General features: G+C 33.2%; 1 protein-coding gene across 1 annotated transcript in view; it reads left to right on the top strand.

Annotated features, from left to right (window-relative positions):
• Window positions 1-23,961, top strand: part of NAALADL2 (N-acetylated alpha-linked acidic dipeptidase like 2) — an 890,763-nt gene extending 866,802 nt beyond the window's left edge. Inside the window, exon 14 of the mRNA XM_033130693.1 lies at window positions 20,380-23,961. Coding sequence (XP_032986584.1) covers window positions 20,380-20,578 — 199 coding nt within the window. The 3' untranslated portion in view covers window positions 20,579-23,961. The remainder of the gene's footprint in view (window positions 1-20,379) is intronic.
• The last annotated feature ends 248 nt before the right edge of the window (window positions 23,962-24,209 follow it).

Here is a 24,209-nt window from a genome sequence, read left to right as displayed (position 1 = left end):
TTTGATATCAATCCAAAAACAGAGACAGAAATTCAAATTAAAACCCTTTCAACCATATATTTTTCTAAATATTGGCTCTACTACTTAAAGGCTGTGTGATATTGGATAAGCTAATCTCTTTGTAGCCATTTTCTTTCTCTATAAAATGGGTATCATTGTAGGACCTATTACATTAAGTTGTTCTGAGAATTAAATGAGTTAAAATTCAAAATGCTTAGAATATTATTAAGCACGTTGTAAGGCAGGAAAAAAATCAACTTATTCCTGTATCTTCCTAGGTTCTCTGACTGGGGCCCTGCAAATTTAACTGAAAAGACAGATTAATAAGAGAAAAGGTGTTTATTAACACATGAAACACACACACACACACACACACACAGAGAGAGACGAGAAACTCAGTGATGAATAACTCAAAAGGTTTGTTAGAACTTGCACTTATACAGCATTTTAACAAAGAATAATAAATTGGTAGAGAAGTGAGAAGAAACAACAAAAAAAATGATTTTAGGTTTCCAAGGGTGGCCAACTATGGAAAGGTAAATAGGTGGGGCAAACAAATGGATGATAAAGATTGTCTCGGTAAGGTTTGTTATGTAGATTCCTCTTGGTACAATCTCTGGGCTAATGAGAGTCTAGATTCCTGTCCAGTGATTCGAGTTGAGGGATGATGGAGAGCTTGTCTGTATATACAGTTTCCCAATTATCTGCTGCTCAAAATACTTATTATGCCAAAGTAGCATGTTTTGGGGTGACATATTCCTTACAATATATTAAATGCTCAACAAATACTAAAAATTATTATCATATTATTAATGGAGTGTCGTGGGCGGAACGTGACTCAAAGTAGCAGTCTCACACATGTTTGTGTCTTTCCACAATATCAGATCTTATTAGAATAAAGCCAGTAGGATATAGTCCTACTGACTCAGTTTACCACGGGTATTAACCAAGGCTCTGAGCAGAGGATAGTCTCCAATAGTCGGGAATGTGAAGATACTGAAAAGTGATAGACTGGTAAAGATTTGAATGCATATCATAGCTTATTGTGCAATTTCTATTATTTTATTTTACACAATTAGTTACATTAGATACATTTTCACTTTTATATAACTATGTGAGTAAATGTAAATATTGTTTTCAAAAAAATACTTATAACACTAGCAATAATTACTACTACTAATGGCTATAAGCTTAAAATTAAAATATAATGTATATATACTTTATACTCATGAAAATCAAATTAAAACCAAATAAAAATAAAGGGCTGCTATATATGTGTGTATATATTTATACTAATTTGATTTCTGTTAATTTGAGAAATAACTGGAATGTAGGAGGATATTAATTTCAAACAAGTGTATAATCGATTTAATTTAGTTTTTGTGGTTTTATTTTTAACTAAATTTTTAGGTATTTCATCCTTTAAAATTGGTGTTGACTATAAAATTCAAATTACTTATTTCAAAGGAAAGAAAAAAATCAGAAAAAAGTATGCTGGAACTTGCAGTCAGTGATTAGTTTCAACACTAATCTCTCATGTATCTGTTAAAAATAATGAAGATTATTGAACACTTGAACCCAAAGCAAGGTAAATATATGAAAAGCGGTTTCACACAAGAAGGTCACATAGGTTTGCAAGCAATAGGGCCAGACAAAGGAAACAGAGTCTTAGAAAGAATGAGAGAGAGTCTGGTGTTCAGCGAGAGTCCCTATGGTGCCTAGAGTTGAGCATCTGAACAGGCTGGTGAGATAGTCAGGAGGTGAGGCTTCAATGGGTCTGTCTGGGAGGAGTGCAGATGTGGCTGTCAGCTCATCAGCTGAGGCCTGAGCCAGGAGCCATCAGAGAGCTCTGATTTTTACGCTCAAGACGGGGTGCAGTGCACCCATCTGCAGCCCGATAAGGCGTTCCAAATGCTCACACTCCACCCTGTGTCCGAAGTTATCTGGTTAGGGTGTTCCCTGGGTACACCTTTCCTGTGATCCTCTGTCATGACTGTCACTTTGTGACATAACTATCAGAATTATTAGAGTCCACTCTGTGTTCATAATTAATGTTTCCTACATGTAGCAATCAAATTTAGTTTGGACTTACTCTTGAGAAACATGGGGAAATACATAATGAAAAAGAAACTGTTCTTGAGGAGTTCTGCCTATGGAGAGACAAGTATCCATCGAAGAGTAACAGTGCTGTGTGATCCGTGCTATGATGAAACCATTGGCCACATGCCATGGTCGCACTGAGGAAAAATCAACAAAGTTTGCCTTGGGTTGTTGGCAAAACATGAATAATTGTGCTCCTCTCTGAGATTCATCAACTTTATGGTCTAGTTCATCCAGATGATAAGAAACATGTCTTTTCATTGGTATCTCTCAGAGTCAGTGGCTGGATCTCCTTCTATACTCCAAGTTAGAAAATAAAGAAATTTTATTCACTAATTTCCCGTAATCTTTTAAAAATTATAAATAATAGGAATCTGCTTTTATCAGTCTAACAATGGTCCAGGATATCTTTTCCCTAATAATTTAAAATAAAGTTTAGCAAAATATTTTCAGACACGTGTGTACAAGAGTCTGTGTGCATCATCCCTATCAGTCATCCGATTATTCTTACCTGCACATATACCTTTAAAATAGTCTTTTCTATATATACACATTCTGGGGAGGGGAGGGAAGCAGCACTGGGGAAATACAATGGTTATAACAAAAATGAATGGGTGGCATTTTTGATAGTGAAAGGTATGGTCAAATGTAAAAGAGCAGGTGGTTTTATTGGTACAGACTCTTGTAGGGGGTGATACATCTTGGCAAATCCTTAGATGTGGTCATTTCCTTGTTCTCTGGAAGTTCCTTTTAGATGAACTCTTTCCTGGGAAGGAAAAGTCATCTGATGATCTCACAACTCTGTGATACTGAGGAGAGAAAGTCAGTTGAAAATTAAGGTAATGGGGGAGGGGTATGTGCCCAAGGAAGAAAAACCCAGAAATGTCAAATAATAGCTGTAGCTACCATTCATAATATGTTTACTGTAGATACCAGGCACTGGCAAAGCACTTTACCTGGTTTACCTCATTTAATGACTATAAAAACTCTAGAGTATAAATACAGCCATGTGCCTCATAATGACATTTCAGTGAATGATGGAGCACATACACCACGGTAATCCCGTAAGATTATAATGGAGCTGAATTTCCTGAGGAATGGAAGGATATGTGGTTCAGGAAGGTTTCTTTTGTTTGTTTGTGTTTTTTTTTTTTGCCCCCTGTGATGAGAGCAATATCTGTGGGCTTAGCAATAGGTTCCCTCTCACTCACAGCACCTCGATTTTGAGTGCCCAGATTACATTCCAGCCTGTCAGCCACTGACCTGTCTCAGCAGAGAAGGGCCTGTCCCCTCAGGGCTACATATTGAGAGGGCACTACAGCCCTCCCAGATCTAGCTTGATGGTCTTCAGAGCATATTGTTGTAAATTCTTTGTTGAGGACCTAAGATTCTGTACAAGGACACAGGCTCACAGAAGCTCCCTTAACAAATATGAAGTACGACAGCCACTTTAATAAGTTTTCTGTGATAGTGTGGAGCCGGCCTGTCCCTGTACTTTGGAAATCTCTTCAGGTTGAAATGACATAAAGCATAGATAAGTTGTATTTCTTTCAACAATTGAATGCCAGAGAGAGCCCTTTGTGCCAGACAGGATTAATAGAACGAAACACATATTTTTAAAGTCACAATAATTGAGTTGTCAGTTCTACATCCTGTCTATGTTAAACACCCTCTTTCTCTTTTTTTATTATTATTATTTTTTTTATGAATAGCACAAAGTTCCTTGATTCTGATCACTGCTCCGATATGCAGTAGCCAAAACTCCATTGCCTCAATGATCCCCTATTTCCCTTTACATTTCCACCTTGATTTCTTATTTCTGATGCTCAGGCCACCTCTCACTCCTTCCTGACAGTCACTATTATGATGATCTATGCCTTACCCACAGCCAGTTTCTCCTTAATATTTCCAATCAATCCAGCCCATATCCCTGATCATGGATCAGTACTGACAGCTTCCATGTTCTTTTTCTGAACTTGTTCAAAAGAACCAGGGGGAGGGCTTTGTGGGGCAGTGTTTATAAAATCTACAATAGTGTACAGCAATGCCCTGGACTTTCATATGCACTCACTCACTGACTCACTCAGAATAACTTCCATTCCCACAAGTTCCTGCCCTACACGGGTGTACCATTTTGTACCTTTTATATTGTACTTTTACTGTATCTATTCTACATTTAGATACATGAATACTTACCCTTGTGTTCCAATTGCCTACAGGATTCAGCACAATAACAATATGTATAGGTTTGTAGCCTAGGAGCAATAGGTGTAGCCTAGGTGTGCAGTAGGCTGTGCCATCTGTTTGTGTAAGTGCCCTCTATTATGTTCTCACAATGACAAAGTTGTGAATAACACATTTCTCAGAACAGATCTTCATTGTTAAACAATGCAGCACTGTAATATTTCTTGTTTTACTAGTGAGAAATAAGAGTTTCAGAGAAGTTAAATAACTATAATGTATTCCAGATCATAGAACAAGGAATAGGTCTTGAAAGGTCAAACAGCTTAGTGTTGTGGGAAATTCGAACATGGATTTTAGACTCAGATAGAAATGATTTTGCCACTGACCATTTACTATTTCCTTCATATTTTTCCATTTATCTTTATTGTTGTAACTAGTTTTTAGATGTAATTTGTTTTCTTTTCAAACAATTCCCTTTCTTAAATTATCCTTTCTTCCTCAGCAAAGATCACAGTGGGTCCTTTACAGCATTAAGCATATAAACTTAGGTATCCAGGTGAACCTCACACTATTCAGTCAAGTAGGAAGATTAAAGGGAATTACACTTCTGTAAACAAAGTCCTATTTTGATAAAGCAAGTATCATGAGAGTTAAAATGTGGGCATTACTTTTGAAATGCAGAGAAGAGTGTGGTAATTTGAGAATAGATATCCAGACAGGCTTAAGTGGAAATGTGCTGCAGCCTGCAAGTACAGTAGTTCTCTTGATCCATGGGGCATAGGTTCCAAGACTCCCAGTGGATGCCTGAAACCCCAGATACTACCGAACCCTATATATACTATGGTTTTTCCTAGACATGCATACAGGCGATAAAGTTTAATGTATAACTTATGTACAGTAAGATTACTAACAATAAGTGTTAAAAACATAAAACAATTATAATAGTAAACTGTAGTAAAAGGTATGTGAATGGCCCTGGGGCTGTTATTAAGTAAAATAAGTGTGACTTCAATACAAGCACTGTGAGACCACAGCAGTTGATCTGAGAAATGAGACAGCTGCTAATGGGCAGGTATTCTATACAATGTGGGTACATTGGACAAAGAATGATACCTCTTCTGGACAAGATGGCAGGATATTCAGAATGGCTCGCAATTCAAAACTTATGGATTATTTTTTTCTGGAATTTTTCACTTAATATTTTTGGACCGTGGTTGACCACAGGTAACTGAAATAGCAGAGAGCGAAAGTGCAGATAAGTCATGACTAGTGTAATGCAGGGATTTCTATTTTGACATAATTACTTTTGTGCCCATAAAATATTATAAGCAGCCCTTTATTTCTTAGAACATCATACATTTGGTTAGTCTGCTTTGTCCTTTATTCTTACCAATTTGTATTACTAATACATGTAATGTTTTACAGTATAACAAGCAGCTTACTGTTCAGTTATATAATTTAGGAGAACATAAAATTAGACTTTTGTCTTCACAGTCCAGTGTAGAACAGATTACATAAGCCTCTCTCTCTCTCTCTCTCTCTCTCTCTCTCTCTCTCTCTCTCTCTCTCTCTCTCTCTCTCTCTCTCTCTCTCTCTATGTATATGTATATAGATATAGATCTATATATATCTATATAGATATATATATATAGAGAGAGGCTTATGTAATCTGTTCTACATATATATGTATGTATTTAATATATATGTATTTATATAATATATATACACATGTATGAATATGTATATATATCTATTTATATACACATGCATATAATTTTACATATACATGAATTTACATATACACATATATGTACATATACATGTATCTTAAAACATTTATAGGCAAGTGATAATTACTTAAATAGCAATAATGAAAAAGAAATGTTTCCAAAATACAGTCAGACAGGATTTTCTCTGAGCTGATGTTTTATGTGTTAATAAACCACAGGAGGGCAAAGCTGGTATGTTTTATCCTCAAAGTTTTCATTTATTCACAGCTGTTCAATAGTGGCAATAACAATTGTTATCACTGTTCCTCAGCTCCATTTAGAAAGTGAATAAAAATTTTCAAATTCCATTTAAAAGGAAAAGCAAAGTTTTCCTGGCTATATGGGGGTTGGTAGAGAAGTCCATTGAGGTCTTTTAAAACTAATGTAATGTCAAAATTTTGCAAGATTAAGAATAAAACTAGACATCATTTAAAAACTTCCATGATAATGTATCTATAGCATAATTATTTGGTTTACTTTAAGGATTAAAATATTATTTTTGCTCTTTCCTTTCCATGTATTTACCTGGTTTTGAGTTCAAGTGTTCAAAATCTTCATTATAGTTTATAGATACATGAGAGATTAGTGTTGAAGCTAATCATTGACTGCAAGTTCCAGCATACTTTTTTCTGATTTTTTTCTTTCCTTTGAAATAAGTAATTTGAATTTTATAGTCAATGCCAATTTTAAAGGGGGAAATACCTAAAAATTTAGTTAAAAACTAAAAAACCTAAATAAAATCTATTATGCACTTGTTTGAAATTAATATCCTCTTATATTCCAGCTATTTCTCAAATTAGTAGAAATATATACACACATATATATGTATGTATAAACTATTTTCATTTGGTTTTAATTTGATATTCACGAGTGTTTCTAAAATAATGGAAAAAGTAAATATACATTATAATTTAATTTTAAGCCTATAGCCATTAATAGTAGTAATTATTGCTAGTGTTATAAAGATGTTTTTGAAAACAATATTTACATCTTACTCAAATAATTATATAAAAGTGAAAAATTATCTAATGTGATTGTGTAAAATAAAATAATAGAAATTGCATAATAAGCTATGATATGCATTCAAATCTTTACCAGTCTATCACTTTTCAGTATCTTCACATTTTAGACAAGTAATCTCCACCATCTGTAAATTGTCTCTTACTGAGGGAGGGAAAATAAAACAAAATTATTTGAAATGTATTTTCTATTTTGAAGTCGGTGTAAGAAAAACTGATAGAATTCTTTAAGTTCAAGGTTTTGTTTAATTTTAAGTATGTTAGCCACATATGCAGAAAACAGTAGCTCTGAAACTATCCACTCTTTCCATTTAATGAAAACTCAAAAGTCTCTTTGGAACTGAGACTCTTTTTCTCATTCTTCTGTATCCCACGTAGTATTTGGTACTTAATAAATCATGAATGAGCTCTCAAAGTAATTACTTTCCCTTGGTTGCTATGGACTTCTACTTCAAATTTCTTCCTAGATTTTCTGAATATGATGAGATTAGCATAACTGTTATGATGTTCTTGCTTCTATTTCTATCAAGTAACCGACTTGTTCTCTGTGTCTGAGTTTGGGTTTTGTTGTTGTTGTTGTTGTTGTTGTTGTTGTTGTTGTTTAGATGCCTCTTATAAGTGAGATCATTCAGTGTACATGCTTAGAGTAAGTTTTTGTTTTTTTTCTTAAGTTAAATATGGTTAGGTTAAGCAAATTACACCTACTTTGAATTGAGTAAATGTGACCCTCTTCAACACTCTGTCACCCATGGCTGAGAGGGCAAGTGAATGAATCTTCTTTTAGAATTCCTAAGGCAAAAAATTTACATTTTCACTATTTAGTTGCAATCTGGACTCCGGACTTTAAAAACGTATTCAATTTATTTAAACTAAATAAAGAAACAAAATAAAAATGTTAACCTGTGTCTCTCACCCCACCTTCTCCACTCTTGCATTCACCAATCTGTTCTGTGTGTCTATGAGCTAATATTTTTGGGTTTTGATCATTGTTTCTTAGATTCCTCATATAAGATCATACATTATTTGTCTTTTTCTGTCTGACATTTCACATAGCATAATGCCCTTGGGCTCCATCCATGTTGTCACAAATGGCAAGATTTCATTATTCCCCATGGCTTAATAACATTATACATGAATATATATATGCGTATATATATATATATACGCATATATATATGCATATATAATGGTGTGTGTATATATATATATATATATATATATGTATATATAATGGTATATATATATATATTTATATATATATATATATATATATATATATATGCCATAATTATCCATCAGTAGACATTTAGGTTTCTTCCATGTCTTGGCTATTGTAAGTAATGTTCAATGAACATGAGGGTGAATATATCTTTTCTATTTAGTGTTTTTTGTTTTATTTAGATAAATACGCATAAGTGGAATTGCTAGATCATATGAGAGTTCTACATTTAAGTTTTTGAGGAAACTTCATACTGTTTACCATAGTGGTTACACCAATATACTTCCCCACAACAGTGGACAAGGTTTTCCTTCTCTCCACATCCTCACCAACGCTTCTTATTTCTTGTCTCTTTTATAATAGCCAGTATAACAGGTGGGAAGTGATAGCGCATGGCTTTGATTAGCATTTCTCAGATGATTAAGAATGTTAATCATCATTTCAGGTACCTGTTCACCATCTGTATATTTAGATCTTCTGCTAATTTTTAATAATTTGTGGAGTTTTTTGCTCTTGAATTTTATGAGTTCTTTATATATTTTGGATAGTAGCCCTGCATCAGATATATGGTTTGTAATTATTTTATCCCATTCAATATGTTGCCTTTTTATCTTGTTGATGGTTTCCTTTGTTTTGCAGAAGGTTTTTAGTTTGGGGTAGTGCTTTTGTTGCTTTTGCTTTTGGTGTCAGATTTTAAAAATCATTTCCAAGATCTATGTTAAGAAGTTTGTCACCTATGTTATTTTTCTTCATAAAATATGGTTTCAGGTATTTCTTCAATTCTTTAATCCATTTTGAGTTCATTTTTGTGTCTGCTGGAAAATAGTGGTCCAGTTTCATTTTTTTTCAAGAGGCTGTCCAATTTCCCCAGCACCATTTATCAGAGACTGTTCTTTCCCCAGTGTATATTCTTGGCTCCTTTGTCATAAATTAATTGACCATATGTGATTTTTTTTTTCCTGGGACTTCTCTTCTGTTCCATTGATCTATGTGTCAGTTTTTACGCCAACACCATACTGTTTTAATTACTGTAGTATTGTAGTATAGTTTGAAATCAGGGAATGTGATGCTTCCAGCTTTGTTTTTTGTTTTTCACTTTTCTCAAAATTGCTTTGGCTATGTGGGGTATTTTGTGGTTCCAAACAAGTTTTAGGATTTTTTTGTTGTTTCACTTCTGTAAAAATACCGTTGAGAATTTTGATAGGGATCATATTGAATCTGTATATTGCTTGTGTAATATGGACATTTTAACTATATTAATTCTTGCAATTCATGAGCATGGAATTTCTTTCCATTTATTGCTGGTTCTTCAATTTGTTTATTAGTGCAATATATATATATATATCTTTTACTTCCTTGGCTAAATTTATTCCTAAGTATTTTATTCCTTTTTTATGCAATTGTACATAAGATTGCTTTAATTTCTCTTTCTGATAGTTCATTATTAACATAAAGAAACCCAGCAGATTTTTATGTATTGATATTGTACCCTGAAACTTTACTGAATTTATTAGGTCTAACAGTGTTTTGATGGAGTCTTTAGTGTTTTGTATAGGTAATATCATGTCATCTGCAAACAGTGGCCATTTTACTTCTTCCTTTCTAATTAGAATGCCTTTTATTTATTTTTTCTTACCTAATTGCTATGGCTAAGACTTTCAATACCATGTTGAATTAAAGTGGCAAGAGTCAACGCCTTGTTTTGATCATGAACTTAGAGAAAAAGCTTTCAGTTTTTCACCATTGAATATGATGTTAACTGTGGGGTTTTCAGTTGTGGCCTTTATTATGTTGAGGAGGTACATCTGTCTATTCCCTCTATACCCATTTTGTTCAGTTTTTTTGTTTTGTTTTGTTTGTTTTTAATCACAAATGGATATTATTTTTGTCAAATGCTTGTTCTGCATTTTTTTTTACCATAAGCTTCAACATAATCAATAGCAATTTGCCTACCCAGTACTTACATTTTGAAAAAAATTAATAGGACTTCTAAAGTCAAATGATTTTAGTTTTTCCTTTTAATCTGCTTAGTAAATTGTATATGTATCCATTTGTTTACAGGTGTAACTACATTTTGTTTCCTTATGTAGCAAAAATAGTTACAGATAGTAATACTCAAATAAATTGTGAGAAAATTTACTGAGTTAAAGAGGAGCATCACATAGTGCCTCTAAAACATTATTTTTGTTACATTTTAAAAGTGAATATTTAGTAATTTAACATGTGTAACAATTCTGTAAAATGTGAAAGGTAATCTCTCTAGTTTTTGAGAGTAATTTTACCTTTAAACATAATTTTATTAAATACCTTTATCCTTTGTGATCAATGTTCATAGTTTCAATAGGTCAATCATTCTACTTTGTACTTATTTTTCATTCTAGGTAAAATTAAACAAATATAACATTCTGTTGATTTTGAACTTATAAAATCATCTTGAATAATATATTTGCTATTCAAGAGAAATCATACAGTTATTACCTCAAGAAAGTCATTTTGAAATGTCAGCTAAGTGTATTATCTAAATTTTTCTGGTCAAAAGAAAAAACAATCTATAGTTATTAAGGAGAATATATGTGTAGTTAATAACTATACAGTTAACAGCTATATAATCAATATATAATCAAATATATTAGTAATCACTTGATTATATAGTTATTATATGTAGATACATTTGATTGAAAATATAATAATACCCTACTTAAACTGGCTTAAAGAGTAAAGTAGCTTAACTCACATAACTGAAAGTCAAGAGGCAGAGCAGAGTTTAAATTGGTTTGATTCACCATCTCTATCATATGACCAAACAAGTTTCTTTCTGTCTTTCTCTTCTGCCTTCCATGGTATCATATCAAGGCTGATTTTTTTCCAATAGGAAAAAATGGATATTGCATTTACAGATTTGATGTCCATGACCCACACTATTCAAAAGGAGAAAAATGATTAACTTTCAATGGTTGTCTTAGAAAAACAAGAAACTACTGCTTTTAGAGTCCTGCAGAAAATCTCCCTTAAATTTTGTTTCCAAGATTTGGTCATATGCCCATTGCAGAAATAATCAATTTGGTTTAATAATTATTCTGACTTAATTGGGACTGTGTTATCAAAATTAACATTATGTTAATTGGAATCAGATGAGTGAAGTTAAATTGATATCTTTAGGATCTACTCCTGGAGCTTTACCCACAAACCACAAGGCATATGGTAAACATGGCATAGAATATTTACAGAATATTGCACTATATGCACATAGGGTAAATGATATAGTTATAGAGACAAGATACACAAAAACACTTATTACAAAGCAGTATTTTCTAATGTATATAGAAGAGAATAAAGTGAAAGGTTTGTAAAATATAAAATTAAATAATTTTATACCATGTAATATTCTAAATGCATTATATTATATTATTTAATATATTCATTATGTACTTGTCTTTCAACTTGTACTTGTCTTTCAACATAGACTGTAAAGTTTTCTATCCCTGGAACAACTAACAGAATGACTTACTTATATTATGTTTAATAAGGGCAGTTGAGTAGAATAAAGCAAAAAAGGTCAATATTGGCTTACTTACTCATTTTGTTGAAATAGACACAGACTAGGTTATAAACTTTTGCTTTTGTATTTTCAAAACAAATAGCTCACATCCTTTTCATTGTGGGATCAGAAAATAAATTTTTAAAAAAGCTGAAGTTTGTTTGGTATTGTGACCTTCCCACTGCTGTTTACTAAAGGTAATGAGGTAAGGACAGAATAATGCAAATATTTGGGATATAGATGAAAATAAATTGTGTTAATTGCCAAGTGCCTATAGAGTATTCAAATAAAGTTGTCCTTGGAAGGTGATAGATCCTACCTGCTGTTGAGTAGAATCTGAAATACCAAAAGAAAGTGAGTTCCAAATAAGCTGAAAAAAAAAGTGATCTAAATATTGAGATTTAGGTCATGTATATAGTTAGAGTAAGATAAAAGAAAACAGCAATGATGAAATTGAAATAAAACGAGAAAACAATTACATGAGTGTGAATAAAAAGTTGTCAACTGTATTATCATCTTATCCAAATTCTGGAAGGTGATAAAGATTGTTGTCTGTTTGATTGTTTGTTTTGTTTGTTTATTTATTTATTTATGTCTGATTTATGTGTCCCTTTTTGATTTAATGGAAAGTTGTGAGAGTAGAAATGGAATTTTTTTCTTTGTTTATAAACCATCAAGTATTGTGATTTCAAGAGGAGTCTTCCTTGAATATCTTAAGGGATATTCTCTTTCTCAGCAAACTTCTCTTGAGGAAAAATGTAGTTGGATGGACTGAGAAGTCTTGAGACATTAACTGTATACAATACAGTTGTTTACTCTGTCTACTGTTGTCTGTTTTATTTCATATGTACTCATAATAGGAACAGGCAGAATCAATCATTTTATCCCTTTCTTGGGCTGTAACTCAGTAAGATGATCCATATTGAAAAAAAATATATGATGCTGTGGTCGTTAACTTATATTTCTGTTTAGTGGTAAAAATCCCACCTACCATTACAAACTTATATTATTTTTCAACTTCTAATGAATCAATGTAAATATTCTAACTTTGTAATGCATACTTCATGAGAAATGTTTGGCACAATTTTCCAAAAGTGTATTCTGAATTTATCCAGTCTTTTAAAGAACTGTCACATCCACATCATGCATTGCACTGTATCAATGATATTAATAGAAAGAGAGAACTGATGCCTATAGCAACCTAAGTCCTTTCTTTGCCACAGGAAAGAAAAACACTACCAAATTATATCAATTGTTCTTCCATTGAAAATCATCCCAGAATTTAGTGGCTTAAAGCAACTATATAGTTTGTTCATAATTCTTTAATATGACCATCTAGGCTGGACTCAGCTGGTGATTCTTCTGGTCTACTTCAGGCTAGATATCTCTTGGCTGTGTTTATGTCTGCAACCCAATGCTTCTCCTGACAACTTGGCTTGGGGCTCTAGGATAAGAAGGCCTCAGCTGAATAGCTCCTCCCTGCTCCTTGTGTTCTCTCTTTCTCTAACAGACTAATACAGGACTGCTCACGTGGTGGTTTGGCAAGGTTCCACAGAACGGGAGGAAACATGCCAAGACCTTTTAAGGCATAGGCTCAACACATACAAGTATGCCACATGCTATTGGTCAAAGCAAATATTAAGGCCAAACCAGATTCAAGAGGTCAGGAAATAAATTCCATCTCTTTATAGAAAGAGCTGTAGAGTCATATTTTGAATTGATCTGCATATAAGGAGAACATTGTAGCCATTTTTGCAAACAATCTACCACGCATGTCTTTTTGCCTCAGAGTTGTCTGCAGAGTGAGTTGATGGCTTGACAATATCAACAATGATCTTAATTCTCATTTTGCCTTTGCTAGTATAGACCAAATTCAAATTTAGCTCAAAACGTGTACTATACATAGTACAGCTATATATTTTGTGAATTCTCATGGAGATAGTATCAAATAATATTTTCTAATGTTGATATAAATAATCCAATTTAACTATGGGGTACATTTAGGTAGTCCCTGAGAAGAGTTAGCAGTGATTGTAAGTTGAGCTGACCTTTTTCCTCTGCATTCAACATGTATATCCAGTCAATTTTGAAAGATATGACCTTATTTAGTGTGATTGCACTCTGGAGTTTCTCAACATGGGGTGTAACGAATGTTAATTCAAGTTTAGAATGGGTGGCATCCTGTGCCCATTTATGAATATAAGAAGGAACAGTTAAAAGAGAGTCATCATTCCCATCATCAATGTGCTAATTCACACACAAGGAAATGACTCATGAAGACTTTAGATACCTTTGTTTCAAAATACATTTTCTTCAGTATTCCTTTGCATTAGCTGAGTGGAGAAGATTTGTCAGTTGAGTAGAGACACTTCATCTCCTTCACTGATGCTGCCGGGAGTTATTAATTAGGTTTCTGAATTTGGTGCTGCTCTTTCCTGGTCACCGTGATGTGTCATTGAAACAGACCCATTAAAATGAGTGATGTGTGTTGTAATTTCATTAGTGTCATCAATAATGTATTACATTTTCCTTCTAGTAGGCTCTGTGTTTTGTGTGGGTCAAGATGACTGTATGAATTACATTTATAAGATCCAAATGGTTACAGATGAGGGAAGATAGGCATGAGGGTGGAATTAATGTTATTTTAAACATGATAACTACTAAAATGATTTCTATTAAATACTATATTAATTAGGTCTGATGTCTCTACATGCCATACTGAGGTACATGTTGTGTATATGCAAATAAAATGATGATTTATTGAATTGATAACATAGTCCATTCTTTCTGCAAGGAAATTTTCTGAATTGGACTAAAGCAGGTGTGTGTAAGACCAGGAGTGGTTCACTAAGGAATAATTCATTGTGGTTGAAAAAGACTCTTGATTTGGAAACTCTTCAATGTATTTTCTCAGTTTCTTTCCACCTACTTTTTTTGTCTACCATAAATGTGCTTTTTGACTACCTAGTGGTTCACTCCCAGTCTGCCCTAATCTGAAAAATATGGGTGCATAACTGAGAAGCAGAGACACATTTGATCCTCTGATATAGTACATATTTTAGAAATCTTACCTCATTTAAACGAGGTTCAATTTTGGTGACATTACGTAGGAATAAAAAGATTTGGGGCTTAGAAACTTCCATCGGAAGCATTGACCTAACTGAAATATTTTAGAAGACAGAGTATTTGTATGTCAAAAAATGGTACAATAGTAGTTTTGCTTCCCGGTAATGATTCTGGACTACTTAGGGTTAATGATTGAATATGTAAGAAAGTTCTCAGAACTAAGTAATATATGGAAATATGTGTGATGAAATGTAAAAACATGGCTGGGTTTTGTCTTTTTTTTTTCTGTTCAATATTAAAACAATATGGAAAAGGGCTCCAAATACAGGAATGTATTTTATGTAAGCAGGAAACTAAATGGTTTTCAGTACACAAAACAGAAATGGGAAAAGATGAGCTACGTCTGAAAATCAATAGGAGAAATTATCCTTCTCATGAAAATGTAAAGAAAATATTTTTGTTGTATTCAATTTGTTTTAAGGTAAAGAAATCTATCAAGGTGAAAAGCTTCTATTATAGTTAAAGATCAACTAACTTAAGTTATATCAGCAGCTACCCAAAATGAATGTTTTTCTCTTAAATTATGATGAAAAATTCTGGTTGCTTATTTTCAACTAGAATCTTAGTATCTGTGGTTTTATTCTGATTTGTGTCCAATTTGGGTAGAAATGGATATGAGTGTTTATCTTACATAATAGCTTGCCACAGCCTACTACTTGAATCATGTAGCATATGGAAAATGTGTTTAGCTCCTTGTAGAATTTCACAAACCAAAAAAGGATTCATTTCGATTCACATGGTTTGTTTACAGTCATTTTAAAAGTATGTTACCGTGTTTCTTACTAGTTAGAAAAAGCAAATATTGTCACACTGCAGACTCCATTTCATTGGTCTTTAAGAAATTATGTATTGCTTTCCAGTTTTTTTAAAAAAAAAGCACTAATCGTACTTCTTGTTCTTTATAACTAAACATTCTTTTTAAGATGTATTTTTATTCTTTCATTTTATCTCTCTTCTAGATATTTTATAATAGTTATGGTTGAAATTTTACATGCATATAGTAGAGACCGGGCTCATGCTTAAATGAATTATCATTGAAAGATTAATCCTGTAACCTTTATGAGCATGTTTTATTAATATAATCTGATCATTAAATAGAATATTAATAATATTAATAACATTTAACATTTAATAATCATAGAATGTTAGATGGGAATGTATTTCATGCCAGTGGGTTTTGAAAGTGTAGAAAAGTCACTATAACAGCCTGAAAATCATTAAACATGCACCCCATAATATATTAATTGCACTCTGACAATTCATTTAAGGGGAAACTCTGGATAACAAAGATTATATTTTTGTTTGTTAGCATGCTGAGCAATAATCCCTCAGGGAATGGAAGTATGTGGTATAGCTTTTGAAAATGTGTATTGCACTCTTAAATTCTGGAAATACATGTGCCATGAAACGATTTATAGTTAGACGTGAAACAGAGCAAGCGGAGGGAGAGAATTCAAAGTTATAAATATCATTAAAGATGATTTAGTATAGTTACTGTACTAATTTAGTTATTCTTATTGGTAAATCATTTGTCTAAAAGTTTTTTAAAGATTGAATAATGAAATTTATATTTTAAACATTTTTTATCTTCGAAGTACTTTGATTACTAAACCATTTTTTTCCATTACTACATATATTTGTTTAAATGATTCACTATGAATTTAAACATATTTGATCTGTATCCTGACACTAAAAACCCACTCCCTTATTATTAATTTTTTAAAGACAATTGAGAAAGATGATGTTAACATGAAAAAAGTAACTTTTGTGTAGGTATGGTCATGCAGAAGAGAATACGCGAGACTATTTGAGGCAGCTTCACCTCCATTTGGGAAAATTCTGTGGTTGTATCAAGCTTTCCCTGTATTATTCGGTTTCTTTCGTATTTTCCCTTTTAATGATATAAAACTAACATTGAGAGGAACTTCCATTCCTTATTTTGCTAATTCTTACTACTTTAAGTCACTTTGATATAATCAAAGCAACTTTTACACATAAAATACATATATACATATGTATATGTATATAGATATAGAATTGCTTATTTGATTACGTTAGCATGCTTGAATCGCTTCCGAAGATCCCTTTAATTTTATAAATAATGTGGGAACAGCAGAAGGGAAGTCTCTATTTTAAAGAGTGTTCTACTCCTGGAAGTAGATTGAATTTTTCCTCAAAATACAGTCCATGGCCAGAGCATCGCTTATAATCCACGTGCCACTTCATTTGGAGGATTACTTTCCCCTCCCACATCCAGGGCATATATGTTTCTCAATATAAAGTGTATAGTTGAATTCAAGAATATTTGCAATCTGGAGAGTATCTTTCTTGCTGTGCTCTATTTAATTCATGCAATGCCAAGTTTACTCATAGGCACAAAGATCGATGATATTGGAATATTGGAGAGACAGTTCCCTTTTAAAAGAAACTTTTGGGGGAGAAAAATTAATTGAAATCACCTCTGAGTTTAAGGATCTTCTACCCCACTGACACCCACCATGTACTCGTCAACTGATTTGTTTTAAGATATGTCTGTTGTTCTTAAATTATTATTGTTGTTATTGCTTATAATGCAAAATAACCTGAAATTATGTAACTATGCTGGCATTATCAAGGGTCTACTAAGTTCCCATCACTGAACTAAGCCTCACAAACATGTAAGTACATTAAATCACCATGATTGAAGACCTCCTCTGTTCACAACACTGAATTAGACCTGATAAGAAAAGTAACATATTTCTCAACCCTGCCTTATATTATATAAGGATATCATAGCATATCCTTGAAGTTATAGGGATTAGGGTCACACAACATAGAAGAAAAGACACTGAAAAGATGAAGTGAATTTCATCAGAAATCAGCTGGGTATGTAAGGAAAAGAGATGACTTACAGCGTTCTGGCATGTGTCATTAGGTAGGTTTCAGTGGAATCCTGAGGTAGAGGAGCCTTGATGAGATAGAAAAAGATGATCTAGAGCTCCATATAAAACTGAGGTTAATGCTAGGAAAAAGTATAAACCAATGAAATCTTATATTGTGGCCCTTACTCCATCTTCTTAAACTTAAGTGTCACTGTATAACTCACATCTTTGTGACCTTTCGTCTGGACTAAATCATTCTCCATGCTGTATATTATAACCAATCAATTACTCCAAAATAAAATCTATAACCTTTCTCTTTCTTTTGTTGAAAACCTTTCTCTGGTTTCAGATTGTCCATAAGAAAAAGTGTGATCTCCCTAGCTTTGTACGGAAGGCCCTATGTGATACGGCCATGGATTGCGCTCCTGGCTTTTCCATAGCTGACCACTCTTGCCTTGCACTCTGGTCATGAAGACACACTGACATTGATCCACTGAGAACACCAAGGTGTTTCATAAATCCAGACCCTCACATATGCTATTCTTCCTACATGGGATGCTGTCACTACTTTCTAGCTTCTTTCCTTTCCCAAACATTTGTAACTTTTTTGTTTGTTTGTTTGTTTGTTTTAAGGAGGGCGCAGCTCACAGTGGCCCATGTAGGAATGGAACTCGCAACCTTAGCACCACACTCTAACCAAGTGAGCTAACCGGCCACCCCAACATGTATAACTTTTAATTCTCATCATCTTTCAAGATGAAATTCAAATATTCTCCATTATGAACTTTTTTCTGAACTTTCCCAGTAGCAAATCCTTATTTGTTATCATGAGACCTTACATTTCTAATATGACAATTTGATGACTGTATTTTACCTCTTTTATTAGGTCATGGAATCTCAGCTATTTCAGCTAATTTGGGTTGGGAATAAGTCAAATAATGAAATAATCCATATGTTTCCACCAAAATGCACCTCTTTCTATCTATCAATAAATAAAAGTAACCTCATTAGACTTGTTCAAGGCCAAATTCCTCTTTCTTAGAAATTTGGATAAATTTCAGGACATCATCTTATTACACATTCCACACTTATGAGAAGATTATATTCTAAATATCAAATATAGACAACAAATAGAGAATAGTATAATGAGTCCCATTATTCAATTTTAACAATTATTAGCTAATGATTAATCTTGTTCCACTATTCTGTCCATTGCTCCACTCTCCTTTTCCTCCCAAATATTTTGAAGCAAATCCCTGACATAATAACCTTTCGTTTACAAATGTTACTGTATGTATTTCTAGAAAGTACTGACACTTTTTGAAAATGTACTGATACCATTATCACACCTAAAACACAAACAATTTATAATATTAGCAGATCTTCAATTAATATTCAATTTTACACAACTTCCAATTTTTAGAGTTTGTTTGAAGGCCTAGTAGAACCTATATTTTGTGATTGGTTGTTATGTTTCGTTTAGTCTAAAGCCATAGTTCTTAATTGAGGGCAATTTTGCCCTGTAACGGACAATTTTGGCAGTCTGGAGACGTGTATGGTTTTTATAACTGTGATGGACCTAAATGTTTGTATTCTCCCAAAGTACATATGATAAAACCATAACACCAATGTGATGGTATTTGGAGTTGGGGCCTTTGGAAGGTAATTCGGTTAGATTAGGTAATGTGTATGGGACCCTCATGATGGGTAATACCCTTAGAAAAAGAGAAAAGACAGGATCTCTCTCTCTCTCTCTTTCTCTCTCTCTCTCAATGCAACAAGGAATGCCATAGGAGACAATGATGAGGAAGAATCCTCTCACAAAGAACCCTGGTGACCAGGACTGTGGTGGTACCTGATCTCGAGTTTCTAACATTTTGAACTGTGAAAAATAAATATTTGTTGTTTAAGCCACACAGTGTATGGTATTCTGTTATAGCAGCCCAAAGTGACTGAGCCAATTAAAGGAGGGGTGCTACTGGTATCTAGTGGGTAGAGGCCAGAGATACTGCTAAATATCCTACAATGCACAGGACAGCTGCTACAACAAAGAATTATCCAACCCCAAATGTTAATAGCATAAGGATAAGAAATCCTGGTGTAGAGGAGATCCTCCTTCACCTGTTTTTTTGTTTGTTTGTTTGTCTGTGTTTATTGTAATATATGCATATTTGTTGAATAAACTGGATCAGGTGTCCTGTAGAGTTTCCCACAGTCTGTATTTTGTGGATGATACACTCTGGTATCGTTTACATATTTCTCTGTCTCTTATATTTATTAGCAATTAGATTTAGAAGCTTCATCAGATTCAGATTGAATTTTTTTTTTAAACAACCTATTTTTTGCTAAAGTAGTTAGGATGCGCATAATGTCTGATTATCTCTCTCATCACTATGGGAAACTTTTGATGATCAATGTCTATATTCATTAATTCATTAGAGGTTGAAAAATGCTATAATTTTATAACTTGTATTGCAAACATCACTGGAAATATTCATGACAATGTTCGATATGAAAATGGCATTGTGCATCAACCATTTACAAATGTCATATTTCTTTTTAGAAACATCCTATACCATCTTGATGAGAAGACAAGCCAGTTTTCAATACTCCTGGAGGCTTGGGAGCACTGCAAGTCACTTGCATCAAATGAGACCCTTCAAGAAGCCGTGTCAGAGGTGTTGCACAGCATTAATTCAGCTCAGGTTTACTTCAAAGCAGGACTTGATGTGTTTGAGAGTGTCTTGGTTGGAAAGAACTGAGAAAACTCTCGGCATTTTAAAAAGTTTGTTTACAATTCCTCAAGCAAAAGCTCTAATATGACCAGATTTTCAGACATTGAAGACTTTTTCCCCCAATGGCTTTTTATACCAATCTACAGCTATTATATCACATTGTATTTTTTAACGGACATGTAAACAGAGCATTTTGCACATTTAATATTTTCTTATATTTGCATTTCTGAATATGTAAAAGCAAGTTATTGAAATAATGCTTATGATTTATCTATTGAAAAGAAATCTGCTGTATTTTTATATATATAAAATATTTGGGGGGAAAAGTTTCAAGAAGTTTTGGACAATTTTTGCTCCTATGGATAAAATACGTAGGAACAGAAGTTGTTCCCTATGTTAGAGCTATTAATGACCTAGTTTCTGTAATAGAAATGGAGAGTTGATATGGTTTCAGATTAACTTCACTATTAAGTATTCAATATGAAGAATTCAAGTATTCTGACTGAATGATTGGTTGACCAAAACCACTTTGAATGTTTCTATTTTATGAAATGAAGTGCCTGTCCTTAACACAACTAGATGTAGTAATACACTGGTTATGAAATCGTATTTTTTTTTTAAGTATTAATGAAAAAAGAGCCATAAACATTCCAGGGGAAAATCTCAAGGTAGCTGTATAGAGCAATTTAAATGCAAATTTTTTTCCTAACAACTTAAAAGGTGACTTGCTTTGAAACCTCTAATTTGCCTCAGTTGATTTTTTAAAAGTTTCTGAAATGATATATGTTTAATGAGGGAAAAAATATTTCTTATTTCTTTTTGTGTTGTTTCTTTTGGAAGCACTGAAACAGAGCTACTCTAAAATTAAAGCATCTCACATTGCTTTTCCTTCTTGTATCTTTTCAGAAACTCTTTTCTGTGAGGCACTTTTCACAGAAACTCTTTTCTGTAAGGCATATAATTTCCACAGGAAAGTAGCAAAGATTTTTCTTTGAAAATCCCAAATGTCTTAAAAAGCATTAAATTGCCACTTCTGCCACTGACAAAAAGGCTTATGAAAGAAATAGTTGTTTTAGTCAATAAAAAAAGCTTCTTAATTCTATGGGGAAACTTTTGATATTTTTTCCTTCTTTATCCTTAATTGTGACTATGATGAAAATGTAGATGATATTCAGGTTCCAAATTGTATGCAGATAAGATAGTGTTAACATAAGAACATGTCTTTCCCACACTTCAATTCTTTTCTCATGAGGAAAATGAAACTTTTCACACTGACATCGTTGTTGAATGGCTCTGGCATTTATTATTCCCGGAAACCCTAGAATTCTGTTAAGTGACAGTTTAAACTTTTAGCTTGCCCTTAGAAATTGATTTGGTATTTTTTTCTTCTAATATTGGATAAAGCAAATTGCCTTAGGAAATATATCTTCAGACTATTTCACATGATTTTTTTTCCCCTCTACTTAACACAACATTCAAACATGTTTTCCTGTTATACACCTCCAGAGCAACGTACTGACAGTTTCTTGTATATCTTAGTCTTTGCTTTTCATCATGGATGAGTATAAGCCTAATCTTAGTTTAAAGGAAACCTAAAGTTGAGGGGAAGAAATGAATCAGTATTGACTAATTGATTCATAAGGGTCAGATGTTTTTACCATAAGTAATGTTTATTTGCTAAAAGCAAATAAGAGAATTGAGGAAATTAGCTAGATAATTCAAGCAGAAATCCATTTTCATCTGAATTGCTTGTGTGCACATATTTTTACATAGGAAATGAAACTACCTTACTTTTCCTTCTTTATTCTTTTTCTTCTTCTTCTTCTTCTTCTTTTTTATTTTTTTTTTCCAATATAGTTGTTTGTTTGAAAGCATTTGCCATGTTGAGGAGTGCCTACAGAAAAGAGCTAAGAGGACAAGGCTCCTGCATACCTCAGCTCTAGTGCCCCTTCTTGCTCCATAGAAACCAACAACAGAAAAGAGGTGGGAGTACACATACAGACATGTATTGGCCAAAGAATAGACTACCTTTTTCCAAAGGATATTAAATATTTAATCAAGCTTTATGGGTTAATTCCAGTTTTTCACTTGGACTTGAAGTTAAAGCAAAGATAAATAATTATCAGTTTGACAGTTTATCAGTTTAGAACAAAATCCTAGGTAAATTCACTCCCTTTGTCTATAAGAGCTTTGAAGCACAAAATATTTTTGTTTGTACATTTTTATTTAATGATTATGTACGTAGTTACCTAGTTACCTAGTTACCACATATGCAAATTAAAAATCACAGTATTATGTATTCTTCACTTCTAAATTATATGGTATTTGATATTTGAAAACTGAAGTTAACTGTGGATTAACATGTTTTTATTAGTCTATTGAAGAGATTATGTGAAGCAACGAATGTCCACCAGTTCAATAGATGTAGTTCTACATCTTTGTCTGCAACAAACCTCTTAACTAGGAATATTACTGCTATGGTCTCATACCTCAGGGTTCCTCCAAATTTACATAATTAATTTCTCCCTCCCAATAGATCCAAGTAAATAAAATACTATGCAAGTTAATAACAAGTGTTTTTTGGTGAACTAGTAGTAGGTTTCAATTCTTGATGAGATATCTGAGTGTCTGATAATTCTCATAATCCTTCCTACGGTATGTAGAATTATATCAAGACATAATTCATAAATGGTTATTCTGCCAAGAAAATGTGGCAAATTCATACCACTGGAACTTAGGTTCAGGAAGGTTACACATGGGACACTGTCCTTTGTGAAAAAGCACAGATTCTGGAGTCAAAAGGAAGCCCAGGAGACATTCCAGTCTAAGCCCTAGCACGTTACCTTCAACCAGGGAAAACATCATCAGCCCATCAGATGCAGGAACTGAAGCCAAAGTGATTAAGAAACTTGGCTATTGTCACATATTTAAGTACCATAGTAGCAAAAGCACTACTGGAATTTAAGCTTCTCTGCTTTCTCATGCAGTAAATCCAGCTCTCTCCCTGAGATGCTATGGTTATAAATAATCTTTTCCAGTGCATCCTATGCAACCGACCATTTTATCAAATGCTGTATGGGCTGGAATCACTGCTTTAATTAAGGACTAGCTCATTCTCTGACTGTACCTGACCAATAAAAACTGTGCCAGGAAATCCAGGCAAAGGACTGCATGCTTGGGGGCAGAGGGAAGTGGGCAGAGTTTCTACATGACACCAGAAGTCAGGAAGGAAAGCATTGAGTTAAATGCTTTCATGAGAGCATATTTTAATGCAGTATTAAATCAGCAATCTAAATCAATGTTTCTCAAATGTGGATTTGGGGAGTAAGGCCTAGGAATCTTCATCTGCCGAAAGATTTCCCAGATGATCATTATGAACACTGAAATTTAAGAATTTCTAACATACATTAATCCTAGGTAACACACAGTAGGTAATCACAGTAACAAGAGGTACCTAAAGCTTTGCTATTAATAATACCATTAAAGAGAGAGAGAAAGAGAATAACCATTGTATTTCTCAAAGAAAGGGGATGCAGGGAAAGCTAATATCTGTGCCGGCTACATGTCAGGCATTGTTCAAGATTTTTGCACATATTTGTTTTTTACTGATTGAAACCCCACAACAATCTATTTTTAAAAAATGAGGAAACTTGATTAA

This window comes from Rhinolophus ferrumequinum, chromosome 2 (assembly GCF_004115265.2).
Source record: "Rhinolophus ferrumequinum isolate MPI-CBG mRhiFer1 chromosome 2, mRhiFer1_v1.p, whole genome shotgun sequence".
In the NCBI taxonomy this organism is placed as follows: Eukaryota; Metazoa; Chordata; class Mammalia; order Chiroptera; family Rhinolophidae; genus Rhinolophus; species Rhinolophus ferrumequinum.
This window is presented reverse-complemented; position numbering and strand designations above follow the sequence as displayed.